This window comes from Melozone crissalis, unplaced genomic scaffold, assembly GCF_028551555.1.
Source record: "Melozone crissalis strain CALT ecotype California unplaced genomic scaffold, PUWL_Pcris_2 ptg000018l_1, whole genome shotgun sequence".
Taxonomy (NCBI): Eukaryota; Metazoa; Chordata; class Aves; order Passeriformes; family Passerellidae; genus Melozone; species Melozone crissalis.
Window position 1 is genome coordinate 8,531,012 of NW_026535796.1, and position 19,540 is coordinate 8,550,551.

Sequence of the window (19,540 nt, forward strand, 5' to 3'; positions counted from 1 at the left end):
AAATACAGAATAAACACCACAGTAACACAACAGCTTTGGTTAGCTTTGAGGAGCAGATTTGTCAAGTCATTTTCTGTTTAGGTTCTAAGAAATTCTGCTAAGGTGGGAAAAATATTCTGGTTTTCTTCAAAATGTAAATAAACCCAAATGACTGATTCTCCATCCTGTTCCATATTGTTGGCAACAGAAGAGAGATCAAATTAACAAAGACACTTGAAAATCACTTAGTAAATACATAGTTCAGTATTTATGCAGAGCCCACAGAAATCTCTCTGCATTTTAAGAACCCTCCCTGAAATGATGTAGAATCTCTTTCAAGTTTCCCCCAGTAAGCAGAATTATGATAAATCAAGAGCAGTGACTTTATTCATTCACAGCACGATCTGCAGGATTGGGGAACACAGAGCCACAGTTCAGCCACATTGCATTTCACTCCGAGCTTCATGTTCACATATCACCTCTTTGCTTTAAATACAAGCCTTCAACAGCATGCCCTACTCTTAACCATCCCACCTCTTGGGCTTGCTTTGACATAATTTCACTGATTTTATTATTCTTACTTTTCCTCATTATTATTTATTTTTGTAATATCTATTCTTTCATATCCCAAATAACAATTCATGTATTATTACTACCCCATAGTACTCTTTATTAAAGCACAACATGCAAATTTTGCTCTATAAAAGGCTGGCATAATAAAAAATCCACCAAAACCTCCTTGTTCTGAACTACAAGTGCTATTTCTTCCTTATTTTCTATTCCTTATTTAGCTGCCAGAGACTGTGTCTGTGACTTTCTGTACTAAAAAAAAAAGCCATCCTGCCATATAATCATGTTTGTGATGCCATTGTTATTTTTGAAAAGCAGCAGGTAATAACAGCAGGAAGTAGCATTCTGGATTCCAAATGATGAGAAGAAAAGTGCCAAAATTCACAAACTCTAATCTCAGTCCCGATTTTACTTTTCAAAATTCAGAAGCAGATTATTGCAAAGCTAGCAGGGCCATCTTCCCTGCAAATCCTGTAACATTTCACTGTCCTCTGCTCTCTTTACATTATCAGTATATTGATGTTCCCCTCTTTTGCAATGAACTGTAAACATTACTGAGGCCAGTACTGAGGCCAGATGTAACTAAGCAATGACATTTCATTTTCCTGACAATCTTTAAGGCAATGGAACACAACAAAGCACCACCAGAACATCACAGCAGGCAAGGCACATCTCACCTGACACATAAGTTCTGCCTCTCTTATCTCAGGAGGCACCAGATGTTCTCATGGTTGTGCATGTGCAACATTGACAGCACAACCTACACCCCAAATGCACTCACATGTGCTGCCAAAAAGTGTCAAAATCTGAGTGGGCAATATATCCCATTTAAAAATCAACAGAGTGTCCTACAGGTTAAGGGAATTTTGCTTTTTTGTAAGGTTCCAAGTAAAAATGTTTCTGTAAATATTAAAACACAGAAAAAAAAGACACCTCAAGCCCATGCTGGAGACACATCTCAGACTAGCCATTCAAGGAAGCTGCACCTAAGAAAAGACATTTTTTGGCACAGTTAATATGTGAACCCTGCAGAATGAGCCAAGCTTACAAATGTAATGGAAAGAGAATGCAACAAGCCCTAACTTTAATAAGATCACAGTGATAACTTTTTGTAACTAGACACCAGCAATTACTACAACAATTTACATGCTTCTATGAAGACTCAATACATCTGCTTAAAGGGTTTCTTGTTTCTTTTCTTGTCCTGTCCCATCAGGACAAGAGAGAGGAAACCAGAAATGTTCTGGTCACTTTATATTACAAACTGCTCAGTGGAACATTATTGTTATAATAAATAGTCAGAGAAACAGTGCATTAGGACATTAACTTCCCAAATTAATAAACATATCCAGTGAAACATCTTTTGAAAAAACATCATAGAAAAATTTACAAGCTAGGGACCCCCTAGACAAGAACATCTTTCCTAAAACAATGATTGTGGAGTCTTTTCTATACTTTACTTCTCCAAGCATGTCAAAAGGCCACCAAAATAGATTTTTCTGCATGATTCCAGTGATCTCTAAGGTCAATGAAATGGGACAAGAGTGAAAACTGGCAAAAGAAAAACAGAGAGTAAGTAGGGTTTAAGAATGGTCTTACACAAAAATGCCCTGTACATCCATGGAGAGATGGCAGAAATCTGAAGAGATGAAAGGGCAGCTGACAGATATGGAATGACAGGCCACAAAAATGTTTCTCATCACCATCAAGTCAGAACCAGGAAAGCCAAAAGGCAGAGAATTTTTGCTGAGTAAATGGAAGGTGTAATTGTACCACATCTGCCTGTAGAAGATTCAGTGAAAGGTTTGTACATAGAAATAGCCAGATGCTTGACTTGTGTCAGAGAAAGCAGAATGTGCAGAAAACACACCAAGTCCATCTTTTGGACAGCAGCATATTAACAAAACTTGGAGGTGAGCTGGACAAAATAAGCGTGGTCAAAGTGGCCAGGAGGGAACAAGTGAGTGAATCACTGGCACAGATGTGAAAGTCAGTAAAGACTGAAAATAATGAAGCATCTATTTCAAAAATTACATAAAAGGAGTATCTGCAGAGTTAAAGGCAGACCCTAAGAAGAGCTAATGGCTAGCCTCTGGACAAAGGGCACCCTTTAATGGTTTTTTCCTTTTCCCATGTCCCCCTCCCTTTCTTTTTTCCTTTTCTTCTTTTATTTCCGATTGCTTTTATCCCCCAGTTTATTGCTGATAAAAACACAGAACCAGCAGCCCTACGTGCCTTCACAAGAAAATTCTGTTTCTTTGTCTGTGCCAGACCTTCCCAGCATGGAAGATCATTAGAATGATGTGTATTAGCACATCTACAAATTGCTTCTAGCAAAATTTAGACCAAGCACTGTAGCATGTTCTCAAACCAAAGGATTTGTGTTTGGTGAAGTGAGGGAAGATTACTCCATGTTAGTGGTTTAGTGAAACCACATATAATGTTGCATTTACTCTTCTCTTTTAAAACATGAGTACTCAAAGTACAAACCAAACCCACAAAATTCACATGGAACACAGCAGAATCCCAAGGGAATTTCAGTTGCATTCACAGTGACTCTAATCAAAGTTCAGAGTCAGGCTATGCAGAATTTTTCCCAAAACATTAAATATACAAGACAGAGGAACAACAAAATTCTAAGCAAATCTGTTTTGGTCAAACAACACAAGAAGGGGCTACTGCTCTCCTGTCTGCAATAATTATCTAGGCTTTTCTCAAGATAACTGAAGTGACAACAGCAATCTAGGGTTTCATTAAACTGGAGAAGAGTAAAAAAGTATTTCTAGGTAAAATAAAGCTGCAGAGGTATAGTAAGAGAAAATTAGATAAGATAAAATAAGACTGGAGAGAATTCTGGAGAAAGAAGAGAATTAGAGTTGCTTGTTATTGCTGAGTGGAATCCTCAGATGGAAGAATCAATGTTAGCAAATAAGACACTCTGGATGAGATTCACTGCACTTAACTTTAGTCACCTAAAAAATCAAGCAACTTAGCTACAGATCAGTAGGCTCTGTATTTCTCAAAAGCCAACAGAGATATCTGCATCTCTCCAGCAGAGTGAGAGATTCATCTCATTCAAACACTGGTGTGAAAATCAAGTCTGTCTCACTTTGGTGATAATAAAGGGAGACCAGGGGATTGTCCCAGCCATGGCATATCCATTTTATGCAGCTGAAGACAGGTTATATTAAATCACATCTTCACAACAGGTCTGAAGGCAAAGCAAGGAAAACTGGAAACAAGGAAGCTGCAACCATCACTGTAGCCTAGCTTCAGGCTACAAACAGTCTGCTTCTAAACCAGCCTGTGCCCTGGAAGCTTATCACTGAAATCTTTAAAAGCTCCTTTTTTCTTATTCTTCTTTCCCATTCTTTCTAGCAGCAAATAAACAGAAGGTGGCCTTACAGACAAGCAAAGTATCTTGAAGTCAAGTTATTCAAGAGAGAGCTTCACATTTTAGGGAAATGTTAAAATGTTTTACTACAGCTCTATTATATTGGCTCTGTGCTCTTAGGAAAACTCCACAATACTTCAAATTATTACTTCTTTTTTACCTTAAATTAGCACTATTCTACTCTTTTGTTATAGACAAAGTTACAGTAGGTAGGAGACCAAAGCAGATCAAGTCACAACTCTTTACACACACAACACACAACCAGGGCTAGACCACAAACAAAATTCAGGCATCTCAGCCACCTTCCCTTGATTATTTGAAAGCTGTAAAAACCTCTCAAAGAACAATGTAATACTACACAGAAGGAGATTTAGACTTTATTTCTCCCAGAGAGCTGCAAAACACAAATTACTATGTTTTTCCTGCTTTTTCAGGCCATCTGGTTGTTCAGGGTGTCACATAAAAAAAAAAAAGGCAATAAGCATCCCTCTAAACTTTTGTATTTTTAATAACAACAACTCTGCCATTAGTGCAAAAGATCTGCAATTTTAAATTGTAAGAAACAGGCTTGATATAAATTGCTTTCTGCAGAAAAACATGGAACTGTATTAGTAGTTAAAAGGGAAGTCTAGGCATTGTACAAAATCTCATTAAAGACAAAGCTTGGTAAGTGGAATGTATGATGGCATCATCTCAATGCACAGCTATACCTCCAAAACTAGGATAGAACCATAAGAATCACATTCACTTTTTAATATGGAGCCACATTTTCAAGGAGCAAGCTGTCATGTGCTCCAGGCAGCCCATCCAGTTGCTGTTCAACCCACAGAAATGTGTGTCTGGCTTTCAAGGGAGTAAGCTGGATAAAAATCAGACACATTGCAGTGTTAACACAATATACAGGTAAGAAACACCATACGTGTTTGATATTAAGTACAAAGCCGTGGTGCTAAAGGCATGCTGATTTCAAAGTTAGCCTCCAGTCAACAACCTGCCCTCACTCCACCGTTACATCATTAGCAGCTCTCCTCAGGCAGTGGACCTAAACCACTCAGCCCCCTCAGCAGAGGTTTCACACAAGTGAAAAGGGAGCTGACTTCAGGTCATGTGTCTGTGGTTCATCCTGCCACCAGGAAAGAGCCACTTTCAATGTCCTCAAACAATTCATCACAGCAAATGCACAAAGCCTGCACTGTGTGGACATCTCTAAACTAATATGTTATGTGAACTATTATTTTTTCCCAGCAGAAGCCCTGGTTTGTTATAGGACCTTCTCTCTGGCTACGTTTGTATCTTGTGCAATACAGCAGGGACTTCAAACTGGGTCACGGCCTCAAGGCCAGCTGTCAGAATATCCAATTACAATCCATAACCACCTACTGAAGAGAGTCAGAAAACCAAATTGAGAATACAATATGCCTAGTGGGAGCTTAGGCATGTGCAGTACTGCAAAATGCAGCAATGAGGCTACACATCTCCTTTGCACTTAAATTTCACTTGGGAAAGTCTAATTTCTAGTTTGTACTTCGATGTCAGTGTCTAGTAGTACAGAGCACATCTAATCTTTTCTGTTTCATTTCCACAGCATATAAGTAGCCAGGAGTTACAAAATGGGAAGGGAAAGGAATCACATCTATGATAATTTCCAAGGGAAATGTAGCACATCTGCCACAGCCTGCAAACTGTCTGTGGAGAAGGAGCCCCACATCCAGCAATGCACAGAAGTGGGGAAAAACACACTAAGATGTCACTTAGCAAAAAAAGCTGTAGCAGATCCATGCAAGCCTGCTGTGCATTTTCCTGTGCACTGTTTTTAGCATCAGGCAAATAACTGAGCCCACCCCTAGAGGAAGTGCTATCTTGCCAAATTACAATGACAATAGAAATTTTGTTCTGTTCTCGCAGGGCACTCCAAAGCAGGAGCTGAATGGCTCACTGCACAAATTAATATGTATCTATTTGAAAGAATCACTCCACATTACATCAAATAAACAGTTTAGGTTACCACTCAGTCTAGTTTATGATAGAATTTATTTTTTCCTTCTCAGCTATGCACACTCATTTTGAACCAAAAAAAAAGAGGAAGAAATTTGCAAAATTATATCCTAAGATTTAAAAAACAACAGACTTGCAACTACAGATTTCTTGGGCAGATGCACCCGTGCAGTTTTGTGGTGAAACTGAAGCCCTGTAGGATGGAGATGGTTGCTTTGCTCTGTGTAGGTAGCAAGGACAGAAATCTACTGCAAGGATTATCTGCTCACATTTCTGTTTCCATGGGGAAACATGAATGGTACTAACTATGTCTAAAGCTCACAGGTGCTGCACGAGGTTTTTGTTTTGGTTTTACTCAAACTTGTCAATTCCTTCCCAACAGGAAAGCATCTCCAACTCAACACAGAACAAAACCTGGGCTCACGACTTTGTGCAAGACTGAACGTTACTGGTCCACTGACAATACATGAGGATTATATCATACACGAAGCAGCTGCAGTGCAGAGAGGATTAAGCATTAAAGATGCTTTTTTCTACACCTGTAGAAGACAAGAAAATCTTTGAATTTTGGTCACTTAAGTACAGGACAAAAACACCTGACAGAAATTAATTAATGGAGAGATTTGTCCTGAAGCTCTGACCGTGGCACTAGTGTCTGTTCCATCAGGATATCAGACATGGCAGAGAGTGATATTCATTCAGAACTTAGATCCCTGCCTCTCACAGTGACAGGCATTCAATGTGTCACAGTGCTTAAACTTTGTATGACCAGAACTAGACAATCACAGTCTCACCACAGAGCCAGAGACTGCAGTCTCATGACCCTCTGTACTATGTGAAACAGAACATGCAGAAAATACCTTACACCCAGCGCTTAGTAAGAGGTCCCCCACGCAAGGCAGAATGTCAGAGCTCATCTAGAAGAGTGTGAGTTATCCAAGTGTCCCATGGGACCATGTGGTGCCAGGGCCATTTGTGCCCGTGCATTCTGGGCAGTAAAGCATTACCACCTCAAATTTGCACACACTTCAAACTGACCTAAGTGATGACACAAAGGAAAGGAGGGGACAGCTGTGATTCATCTGACCCACAACGTTACCTCCAAGACCTAGAACTGAAGGGCATCTTCAGCACAGGCCTAGGAAAAGTCATAGATGAACACAGAAGCAAGAATCTGAGAATCCCCTCAAACTGCATTCCTGGCTTACATGTAGCTTTCACAGCACTAAGCAAATCAAAGAGCAGGAGAAAGGACAGTCAGCAGGATGAGCAGGCGCATGCAGGTGAAATGGTGCTTCTTCCTACTTTGCTGGCTGAAGTCTAAAACAAGAGACCCCATTGGGCTCTCAGGAATTCTCTCATCAAGGAAGAACAGCTAGGGTGGAAAAGGATATTTTGGAAATGCTTTGGTGCTTAACATATTTCATACAGCGACCCTTTGTAGAACATTGGTCTATTTATAAGCATGAACTTTAAGGCAACCACACAGACCAGGCTATAGATGACTGTCAGTCCTTGGCAACTTATAGAAAATACTTACGATATAACAAAAGCTGAAGAGATAGTCCATATGGTTACATTTACCTACAATTTCCTCTCTTCTGACTGCTATTCTCTTCCCTCTGAAGGGCTGTTTGCACTGAACAAAAGTGAGTGTTCTGGGATTTATCTCTGAAGGTATCCTTTTCTGCAGAACACAATTCTCCAACTCAGAACCAAGAATTGAAATGTGTAAACCTTCCACGTGGACATCTTATGTAAAATAGCTTTGTGTTTAAATGGGCTTTAGTTTGAACTTCTCCCTTTCATTGTCCCTTAGCAATTTGCAAGGCTGCATTTTGGTCAAATTTCAAGACACACGATATGAATGTGCATTACTGTTGAGTGAAGTCTAAAAAAACTGCTTGTTGATATTAAACAAGTGAGGGCTTTTTTCCCCCCCCATGCTTAACAAGTAATCTGAGATCAATTCCAGCAGTCATAAGCTAGTGTTAGAAATGCAAAGAGAGAAATCAAGGAAACAAGTGATGACTGAGTTGCTGAGTTTCTGATTGAACTGGTAGATTTTCTCACTGCTACGCAAACATCGCCACAGAACAAAAGTAGCTGCAGCTCAGCAGTGCTGATATTAGGATGCCTTATTTTGCAAAGTTTCAAGTTGTGATCTTGGTGTATCACAATGCCTCAGACAGTGGCACCCCTGCAAGTGTCACAGTGCAGTTGTAACAGTGACAGCACTGTAATACTGCACTGTGAGAGCTTTAAAATACATAGCTCGATAAAAGCTGTAGCATAGCTGTAGTCAGAGAGAGTTCAGGGTCAACTAACCCTCCTTTCTGGGCAGGATTTGTGGATTGCAAGTTTCCTCTGTGCTGCAACTGTTGTACTTGAGTTAACCCACTTGTATACCTGGTTCAACTGTGCCTACTTGCACTGTACTGTAGTGCAAGCGCACGTCTAATAAAACTCCTGTGGGTCATGTGCCTCGTCTTGTCTGTCTGTCTCAGTCTGTGCCTATTGTTACAGGGACTCTCATACTCGCCGCTGTGTGGGAGTTTGAATGGGGTAACTCTAGACCTGCTCAGATACAACAAGGGTTGGGTCATTTGAGCACCTAGAAAAGGAGTAAAAAGTGGTAACATTGTGACATTCACACTGATGCCATTTGCAGCCACTGTTGCCCTCTGCCTCCTACAATATTGTTCTGTGAACTGACAGGACCCATTTCAAAGAAGAAGACAGATGACAGAGCTATGACAAAAGATGAAACCAAGCAATAAAAAAAAAAAACAAAAAAAAAACAGAAAAAAAATTCCCATGATTCAGACTTCAAACACAAATCATAGAGAGGTTTACATCAAGTGTGTGCACCAAAGGCAAGCCACGTTTTCTCAGAAGGGCTGATGAAACACAATGCTCTTACCCAAGGTTGGCTGTGCATGGCTGAGCTGGGGCTAATTTCCAATGGCAATACTGAAGAAAAACAATTCAAAAAATCACCACAACTAAACCTCATACAAACTGAAAAGTATTAACACCACAAACTGCACCCTCAGTCCCATCCACATGGCTAAGCCATTAGTCTGATTTCTGCCAAGCAGGACCAAGTGGTCCAGCTCTTCCTATTTCTTAAGGGCTAGGAAAAGATCAGGAACTTCAGTCATATCACCGTGTTGAGAAACTTACACAAAGTAATGAGCCAAATAATGTGTATCAGATGGGATGCCTGAATTTTCTCCACTGGTAAGCAATAGCTAGGGAGACCAAGACCATTGGAATAACAACTCTAATCTTTTAAATGTATTTTTAAAGCAAGAGTTCACTTAGTGTCACATTTCACTAAGAGTTCTGGGAAAAGTAAGCAAATGGTCAAAACTGGCTATAAAAGAAAAAGGGGGAGAACTCTATAGCCAGCTATAATTAAAAACAAGTACTATACCATTAAGAATTAAAAATGGTCAGGAAGAGAATCAAAGCAGACAGCCTCAAAAGGAAAGTGCCTATAAGGCAGGATTGGATCTGCTTCTCCAATCATCATTTCAAAATCATACATGACTGTTGAGTGAGGTCTGGAGGAATTGCTTGTCGATATTAAGCAAAAGAAGAGTTCTGCCATCAATACATGTTAAAACCAAAGGCGAGTTTGCTTAGATGGAAACAGCTTTTGACATCACTTCTGGTGCAGAACAGAGATTCTGGGCAACATGTAAAGCATAGCTTGCAAACTTTTATCTTTTTTTATCTGCATGGACCAATTTTACCCTATTCTCTATTACTTTTATTCACTGAACTATTTCATTGCAAACCCATAATTCTTGATGAAAAAAACAAAGCTTAAATTTCAAAACCAAGCTGGCAAAATACGACCACTTCAAGCAACACCCAGGGCTAAACAGATCCCAACCCTGAGTGGCCCAGAGCAGATTATGGGTGTGCATTTTTTACATATTCAGGCCAGGTAGTCAGAAAATAACCTTGCTGTAGCCCAGCTTCTTCATATTTCTACCTTCACCCTCCTCTGTGGGTCACATATCCACACATTCACCCTTCACATCCTTCTTACCTAATCTTCCCTAGAAGTGCACAAGGCAAGGAGAAAAACATTGGCACAATTTGGGATGCCACTGGGTGGGAAGTGTCACCATTTCAGTTGCTCTGATTAGGAAAGGCAAAAAATATCCCTTACACATAACGTTCAAGGTACATTTTGGGGACACCTCACCACTGTGCCTCCATCAGTAGAAGATTCACCTGAATTCTGAACTGGGGGTAGTTCCTTAAGCAGAGGGAATATATTCAGTCCTTGAAGAAAGATGAGCACAAAACAGTGTCCTGAGATGAAAAATTCCTGCAATCAATGCTGTGAGATGTTTTCTGAAAGTTTCTGCTCTGCTACATTTTTTGGGTGCTGGCAAATTAGCTGTACTGAAAACAGCATTCATGCATCAGGTGCAGGGATCCAAGGCTGGAAAGTAAAATCTGTGTTTGGCACCACAACAGGGAGAACAGCTGATGGGCAGAGGGATTCAGAGGCACCATGCCAGCTCCAGAAGGTTGGAGACCAGAATGGACAAGGCAAGCTGGGTCCCTGAGACGCCGCTCAGCACTTTCCCATCTGATCCTCTGCATAACCTCAGGGAGAAGAAGAAACTAGCTGGACTGAAGACAGAAATATCTGACACCATTTTGGAAGGATTATATCTACCAGAGACATGGAATAACAAAGTATTCTTCAAAAGAAAAAAGATAAAACAAATACTTCAATCTCTGAAATAATATTTGACCAAATTAAAAATTCAGGAGCTTTGCTCTCCTCACTTTGGAGGAAACAGCAGCACTGGAAATGTGAGGTCTCCATACATTGGCCTAACCGCTCTTTCCTGTGTCCATGCAGAAAGCCAGTTTCTTCCATTTTATATTTGGCACTAGACTAATTACACAGCAGGAGCAGATATAGAAGGCAGCCTAGAAAGAAAGGGAGACAGAAAAGGATTAGGTAGATTTTAAAGCCACATTTGGCCCTATAACAAATATTTATCATTACTCACAGAGAAAAAGCAATAGCATTATAACCTTTAAAGCAATAGATAATACTGAGAAAATAGTGTAAAAGACAAAAATCCAATCAAGCTCAAACTTCTGGTAAAACAGTAAGCTTCAGTATGCAGCAAGAAAAGCAACAGATGACACGCTTGTGTGTCCACAGGACTGTGTATATAACATCCAAACAAATGAACACTTTACAAAGTAGTTCTCACTAACCTGCAACAGGAATATGAGAGAAGCTGAATTTATTCTTTACACTGCTGTAAAACAGAACAACCAAATATGAAAACAACAAAGCCAGACAATATTGAGATGCTTTCTTAAATCACTTTGAAATGTTTTTTTCTCTTTTTGTAATAACTTAAGGCCTGCTGAACACCAATCATGAAAATATTCCTTGTACAGTACAGCTAAGAGATCCTTACTTTACAGGCTCACTTACTAATAGAACTGCAGTTCTGTTCATGGGTGAACCAAAATGCAATTCTCATGATTCTAGAAAATGAACTCCATCTAAGTGAGACCCAATAGATGGAAGTTTCTTAAATCTATTCAAGAATAGATGAAGCAAGAATAAGAATTTTAAGCGTTCAATCAACCTAGCAGAAGTGATTCATGTTCCAAATTAATCTAAAGATTTAAAAATGCTTGGATTGTCTGATTTAGAGCCTTTTCATTTCTTTTAATTTTTTTTTTCTTGGGGGAGAGGGAGGAGGCACTATTAGCATTTTAAAACTCTCTGTAATAATTACTGACACAGAAAGGTCAAAAATAAAAAAAATACTTTAAAATACTACAAAGGATACAAGAACATCCAGGTCAAATAATTTCAAAATGACCATAGCTAACCATGTGTCTTTTTTTTGGTCCAAAAACAGATATTAAAAAGGATTAGAACATGAGTGGCAATACTACACTTAATATTTGTGTTTGCGAAATATTTCTATGTACACATACAGACATGTTGTCTATGTATAACTAGGGATGTTTGCTAAACAGATTTCATGCTTTCAGACCCTGCATGGACAGCAACAACATGATCTCTGTCATTTGTAGCACAACATGATCTCTGTCTCTGCACACATCCCTCTGCAGATGTTCACTGGTGTTTTGGAGCACCTGAGTTTCTATGAGTGGGATTCATCTTGCCTAAGCCCAAAACATCCATGGTGTATGTACCTGTGCATGCACACAGACATCCTTCACAGAGGAATCTAAATCATCTCACACTCCAGTGACAAACAGGCTGTTTTAGAGCGGAATTCATCTCACCCAAAGCAAGTATCTGAAGTCAAACCAGCATGCTCTTACCCATCTCTTCCTCTCCATTGCCTACAGAGAGCTGACTAGCTCAGGCAGAGTTTCAAGTCAAAGCAAGCAGACCTTGCCCCAGATGCCCAGCCCAACCTGCTCTACAAACTTGCTGCCAGGAGACACTAAGCTTTCCGAAAAATTAGATGCTTCCCAGGCAAAATCAGAAACCCACTGACATTTCAAAACTTTAAAATATTTTGAACATACTTATGTAACCTGTCCAAAATGTCATCTATGCATAGAAAACTCTAAATGTTGTCAACCTAACAAAACCTTCTATAGCAAGATGGTGAGCTCTGCATTAGGAGCCCCTTCACCAAGCTGTGCCTTCCTAGTTTTACTGCATCTTTGGGATCTTTAGTTCATTCAAATATATACCATAGGGACTTCCCAAGCTTTTCCAGCTACCTGATGGATTGTTACCAATTTAAGTAGTAGCTATTGCTTCGAATGCTTTAAATTACTGTGTTGAAATATGGTTTGAATACTCTTGGTTGCTCTGATTTTCAACACCTTCTCTCCCAGCCAGCATGTCTTGCTGAAAGGTTGCTCATGGAATTGTTTACTTTGCAGCACGAAAGGTTATCTTTTTCAGAAATTTCTTAGGAAGTCTTTCTAATTAATTAGTCTACAGTTCCCACAGTGCTTTATTGAATTCAATTATTTTTTTTTTTAATTAGGTGTTGTGGGTTTTTGGCTTAGTTGGGGTTTTTTTATTTGTTTTTAAAAGCTCCCAAAGCTCTCTCAGGCAGAAATATTTCTTGCTTTCTCTGCAAGAGATGCTTTTTGGATGCTTTTGCTACTGAGAAATTTTCTTGGACCTCCAGGGGACAATTAAACAATGACAACATTGTATTCAGCCCAAAGCATAATTCTATTTTTGAAGGTTTCATTTGACTAACATGATACTGACCACAACTTTCCATCCACAAGGCAATGTAATTCAAGTTCAGCCTCATGTCAGTGTGCACTGGCTCAACCCAAGTCCCAGGAGGTGCAAAAACTCCTTAGCTGGCAGTGTGATTAGGTAACCAGTTCTCCTTCAGCCTGGCTACATGGATGGATTCAAAGCTGCTTCTCCAACTGGTAATCAGCAAAGGTCTTAACAGGATTTAAGAAGCAAAGGCAAGCCTTGATGGGAAAGGCAAAGGGGACCAATTTCTTATCCTTGAAATGAAAAAAGAAGCCATGAGGAAAAAAGTTTGAGTGCAACTGAAAGCAAAACCCTGAGTCATGACTAATTCCTTCATTTCCAGCTATCTGTTTCCATTACTGACGCTTTGCTCCTTTTAGCCGTGTGACTCCAAACTTTCTCATTACAGAGGAAGAATTGCCCTGCACAAAGCAGAACTATAATCCTCCCTCCTGAGCTCTGAAGGGATCTGGTCAGACATTCCCTCTGACAAATGGCAGAAACCATCACAAGAAGCAGCAGACAGCAGGGGACTAAACCTCTGAGTGCAGCATTACTGGCTAATGGCTACTCACTGACTGTGCTCTTTCTACATTTCCCCACCTCATTGTAGCTACTTTAGGTTGTTATCTCTTCAGGCCAAGGGTCTACTGCATGGTCTCATCTCACCTTGAGCCCACAGATGTTATGTAATGAAAATAAATAATGAAAAAGCTCTAAAAATCTCTATTGTATTTAATCATCCATGGGTGGAACTTGGGAAAAGAAGTGAAAATAAAACCCCAAAGTGAAGGTGTTATTTGGTTAACCTGTGTATTTAAAATACACTTGAAAAAATGAACAGTCAAGTTTAACATAAGACATTACGCACTTAATTATACTTTCTCACATGGTGACTGATATGAAATAAACCCATATTACTTTATTCAGTTATGAAAAGAACTTAAGGAAGGAATCATTAAGGCAAAGGTGACTTATATAGGCCTGCTTTTAAGGAATGATTTCCTGGGAAAATGCTCCTCAGTGCTTTTTTTCCCCATCTATATCCAGGGATATCTGACTATCCCAGGGAACATTTTAGAAGTTCACTCTACACAGGAGTAATTCATACAACATCCTTAAATTAATGGCCATTCAGGACAGAGGAAAGAAAATAATACAGAGTGAAAGCAGAACTAGTTAAGCACAGAGAAGCCATGCTAAAAGCCATTTGAGGGCTCCTGAATGCATATGGGATCTGTTGAGACAAAAAGCTATTGCTAGGAGTCAGCGTTGATTTCCACACTTGTGCTGCACAGACCCTAAGGATTAAGTGAAGCACGGAATTCCAGAGTCAGGAGAAGAGCAGCATCCTGACAGCGTGACAGTTCTGCCCCTGTGGAGGGTACAGCTCACAGGGCTGTAAAAGGCATCTTCCTCCTTTTTTTATGGAGACATCATCTATGAACTGAGATTCTGTTTAATTCATTTTGGCACTTATTTCTCACCTTCCTCTTTCTGTGCCCAGCACCTCTTTCCCCCTGAAAAGATGCCTTTTGTTTTCTCTCCCTGCTGTCCTCATCCACGCAACATTTCTGCAGACCTCTGCATGAAGACAGCATTAGCTGCAAATGTATCAGTGCAACAGAGAATCTGCTTGGTACCTGCTCACCAGCAGCGTCTCTTTCAATCTTTCTCTGCCAATAAAGGATTTTAGGGGATTGCAGGAGGTTTACTTTCTGTGCAGGAGGTTAAGAGCTGCACTGTGTAACTATAGCGACAACTACCGTGAAAGCTCTAGATTTTTATTGACACGCCTTGCAACACCCCGTGGAAAAATTTATACAATTAGAGAAACAGAAAATTAAACATCCTAAAGGCCAAAGTAAAATATTGTGGTGATCTGCATCTCCATGCATTGCTTAAATACTTCCTTGTGGCAATTTGCTTCTTTTACTGTATAGCGGTAACATTAAAATAGCATTTTAAAATTCGCAGTTTCAACAGTGATTTGAGCCTCCACAATGCCAAAACAAAAGATACACTTGCAATCAGCTCAGAAAACACTATAGCACATTGCTGTATTTGACAAAGATTCATCACTGGGAAACTGACACTACATAAATGAAGAGAAGAATAAGGTGCACACATTTTTTCATAGAGTAACAAACATTTGCATAGGGATATACTGAATTATTCATCTCCGACAGACAAGACAAAAGACACATCTTTCTAAAAGGTATTTCTCTACCCAAAGGATATGCATTTTAAAGGATTTTCCTCTTCTCACAGCAGCTGAGAACTGTGTGAAAATGATACTGAGATCCTTTGTCCCAGTCTTAAGAGTTCTGCGACTTGATAGACAAGTTTGACATTCCAAATCCAACAGAACAGTTTTAAGCTCACAGCAAAATATGAATATGCTGCAGTCTGAAATTGCCTCAAATATCCTGGAAAGTTACCAAATCACTTACGTCGAGCTTGAAAATGCCACCTCTAAATGTGCTTCCAAGGCCATGATCCACCGTGCTGGAAAATTGATCCTTGCTAATGGCCAACATTTATAGCCTTAACCTTTACTACATTGCTTCAGTTCTCTCCAACAGCTTAAACAATATGAATCCAAAACACTTCCAAAGATTTTAACAATTACCACCAGACTGAGAGCTAGACCTGCAAAAACCTTGACGTTATTGACAAAGTGGATTTGCATGGTCACAGGAATTGCCAGTTTTGCAGTCAAGGAATGGGACCAAAACACTTTACCCCAGCTGCCAGGTCTCATTTCCTGCTCTGCTGCCACGATTTATTTCTCTCAAAAAAGCACAACAATCACAACTACTTTTTTATTTTAATCATCATCCAAAATGAAACTATTTAATAGCAAGATTTAGGGAAAATACTGAGCTGTTAATATAGCTCTACTGAATCTAATACTCTTGCAGTACACAATGCAATCCTGGCAGCCTGGAAAGGATGAAAATGATGTGTTGCTATGGAAACAGGAAGGCACATGTTTAGGTTGCTCATCCCTGAAGAGCTGCCCCACCAGTATCTTAAAGTCTGCAAATAAAATTTTAATCAATTATTAGAATAAAGTGAATTTTACCTCCTGTTGGACACCAGAATCTTGATTTACATACTGTCAAGCTCTTTTAATGTTCCCTGCATCCAGCTATGTCCTACAACATTAAGAATTAATTTATTCACAAACAATTTTAACATGCACTTTTCTAGTTCGGCTACTTAAAATTGTTTTTCCACACAGCAATAGATACCAGCTTCCCAAATTAAAATCCTGTGCATGTAGGAAGCTGCTTTTTAATTTATTAATCAATATGCCCTACCTCCTCCCCCTTCAAAAAAAGCAACCACATCAACTCAATAAATCAGGTCTTTGATTATTACTGGCTTAAGACCATTGACCAGGGATATGTCCATTAAGAATGTGACAATTAGCCCAGTGCCAGTGTTGTCACTCACCAGACACACGAAACATCTGCTGCCTCCTAGAAATTATAGCTTCCATCTAACCATGACATACCTGCAGACAGATCTTTCAAAACATTGGAGCTTACAAAGTAAAAATGCATTTCTAGACAGCCAAACAGAAAACAGGCCAAGTTATTTGCTGGCAAATCTCCACTTATTTCACTATTATCATAGCAGAGCATCTGGCTCCTAACATGCAGCCACTAATTATCTGTACAGTTAACTATGTCAGTACACTTATTTTTGTTATTATACTGGGAAATCAATAAGCAAGACTTGGTTAATGCTACTACTAATCTATTAAATCATTCTTTACAAATAACTAAGGACAATGTTAAGACTACCAGTACGGTAATAAACAGTTAACAAGCTCTCTATTCTGGATCACAAAACAGCAAAGCAAAGCTGAAAAGACAAGAAATCCATACTGTGAACAAACAGGTGCATTTTTTTCTCTAATGTAGTTGTGGTTTAACTCGGCAGGCATTCCCTCACTGACCCCCCAGAGGGATGGGAAAGAGCACTGAAAACTTGTGTCATGAGATAAAGACAACTTGATAGGACAAAAAAGGAGGAAAGAATAATAATAATAAAAGAAGAATACACAAAAACAAGTGATGCACAATACAAGTGCTCACCACCCCCCAGCTGATGCCCAGCCAGTCCCCTAAGCAGCAGCAGCTCCCCTCCCAAATTCTTCCTGAGAATGATGCCATATGGTATGAAATACCCTTGTAACCAGTTTGGGCTGGTTGTCCCTGGCCATGGCCCCTCCCCGCTCCTTAGGCCCCCTCTCCCAGCCTACTCAAAAGAACTAAATCCTCAGAGTGTTATCAACATTTTTCTCATCTGAAGTCCAAAACACAGCACTTCACCAGCTACTGGAAGAAAATTCACTATCCCAGCTGAAACCATGACAAGAGTCATACATTATAAATTATTATCTTAAAATTTTAATCAATTTCCATTCATGTATACAATATTCCTCTGTTTCAGCATTCCTGGTAGGACTCCAGTGGTTCATTCAGACAAGTCATTCAGGAAGAAAACCAACTCTCAGACCTACCAACCATAAATCTTTACTGCACTGAGATCTTGAATCAGAATATTGGAAGTACCAATGTCAGAAGAGATATGAGTGACAGCAGGAACAATATGTCCTTTAAAGAGGCCAGACTTATCTGGTTTCAGCTTCAGAGATATCAAGTAGGGGTGATTTTCCACACTCTGCTCCCAGAACACACCAGCACCGTCAAGAATATGGCTGTCTGTATCCACTGTTATAGTCAGGATTCAAGTGTTCTAAAAAAACCCTGACACTAATCTCCTGATCCACTGTACAAGATTTTTAAGGTGTTGGTTATTTTTAAACTAAACTTGAAATACATTGATTTCCTCCAACAACACTCCCATTTCCTTTTCCTGGCTTTGTAATTAACATGAAGACATAATAACTGCAGGCACAGCCCTCCCCAAACCAGGATCCCACTGTGTAAGCATTATGCAGTAGCTATATTTCTTCTTCCCCTAAGGTACCCACTGTGATATTTTAAGAGATTTATTTGCTTACAGCTAAACAGATGATATTTACTTACATTACAAAACTCCTGTCATACAACTCCAGCATTATTTAACCACCTTCTCTTAGGAGACAACCAAGGACAGCAGGTCAGGACAGTGACACGCTGTCTGGAAAGGCTCGCACAAAGTACACGCACATTGTCCCTTCTCCAACCATGCAAAAATAACCTGAACAAAACCATTATCCAGTTTCATCAGCAGTGCAATATACAACCAAATTTCTGAGTATTTTGCTAAATACGTACGTTCATTTACCCCTTCAGCAATAAAAAGCAGGATCTCAGCAGTACAGCAGTTCCCCTTGGCTCAGAAGGTCAATATGACAGTGCTCCATTCCTGTTACTTTTTAAGGGTTTAACTGCTGCCAGGGCATCTCCACTGGCTACCAAACTATTTCCAAATGTCCTTCCACCCAGGCATCTGTCTCTCCAAAATTTTGGAGACAAACAGCCTGTGGGAAAGTGAGAATGACATAGTGACATTTGGAGTACAGTGCCCCCAGCCTCCCATCCTCATGAAAGTTCCTTTTAATCGTGACACTTGAGCTAATTTATGTCACTTTTATTGCCTGAAAGCCAGTGTGGCCTCACCACTTTCCTCTTTTCCATGTCTGTATTTTAAACCAAACTGTTTAGAACTTTCATGGATCCCAGGCAAGAACAGCTTCAGGACATGGAACAATTTAGTCTGAATCTCTGGAGATCGTCTGCTTAACCTCTCTGCTTGAGTGCCTACTACTACAACTACTCCCATGCCTTGAAATTTCTGCACTGCTATATTAGACTTTGCACCAGCACAGTACCCAGAGAGACAGTTGGATGCAATTGGGTACTCTGAGGCAGCTTAAAGTTTGCTCATCTCAACCAAATTTCCCATTTTTCCAAACTTGTGGGATCTTGCTTTTCCTCCACTCACACTTCTCTCCAGACAAAAATCCTCATTCTTGCTGAGAAACTCAATGTTACTCTGCAAAAAATCCTATGCACTAGCCAGCTCCAAAATAGTGTAATTTTCAAAAAGGGTTAGATTTTCAACTCTTTTTTTCTTTACTTTAAAAAGCACACATACAGCTACTTTCTGCAGATGGAGTAAAACGTACCATGTGAATATGACAGATTGGCTTTCTCATTGGACACTGAAGGGTTGCTATGATTCAGACATTATGCTTTAATATTTAAACTTCCACAAGCTGCAGATATGCTGATATAAGAACAAGCGTCAGAAGGCTGACGTTTCTGAGATCCATCTCAGAAAAAGGTCAACTACACACTCTGAAA

General features: G+C 39.7%; 2 protein-coding genes across 7 annotated transcripts in view; one reads left to right on the forward strand and one right to left on the reverse strand.

The window, feature by feature from the left end:
• The window catches only part of KCNC1 (potassium voltage-gated channel subfamily C member 1), a 122,896-nt gene extending 114,488 nt beyond the window's left edge, over positions 1–8,408 (forward strand). For both annotated transcript variants that reach the window (XM_054275613.1, XM_054275610.1), the window contains one exon: positions 6,321–8,408. In XM_054275613.1, the coding sequence (XP_054131588.1) occupies positions 6,321–6,502 (182 nt within the window). In that variant the 3' untranslated portion in view covers positions 6,503–8,408. The remainder of the gene's footprint in view (positions 1–6,320) is intronic.
• The window catches only part of SERGEF (secretion regulating guanine nucleotide exchange factor), a 142,246-nt gene that overhangs the window by 2,661 nt on the left and 120,045 nt on the right, over positions 1–19,540 (reverse strand). The window contains exon 11 of one of the 5 annotated variants that reach the window (XM_054275618.1): positions 10,260–10,570. The exons of 2 other annotated variants lie outside the window; for them this stretch is intronic. In XM_054275618.1, the coding sequence (XP_054131593.1) occupies positions 10,539–10,570 (32 nt within the window). In that variant the 3' untranslated portion in view covers positions 10,260–10,538. Of the gene's footprint in view, positions 1–10,259; positions 10,904–19,540 lie in introns of those variants that run through there. 2 more of the 5 variants (XM_054275617.1, XR_008482991.1) reach the window with 2 other exon arrangements.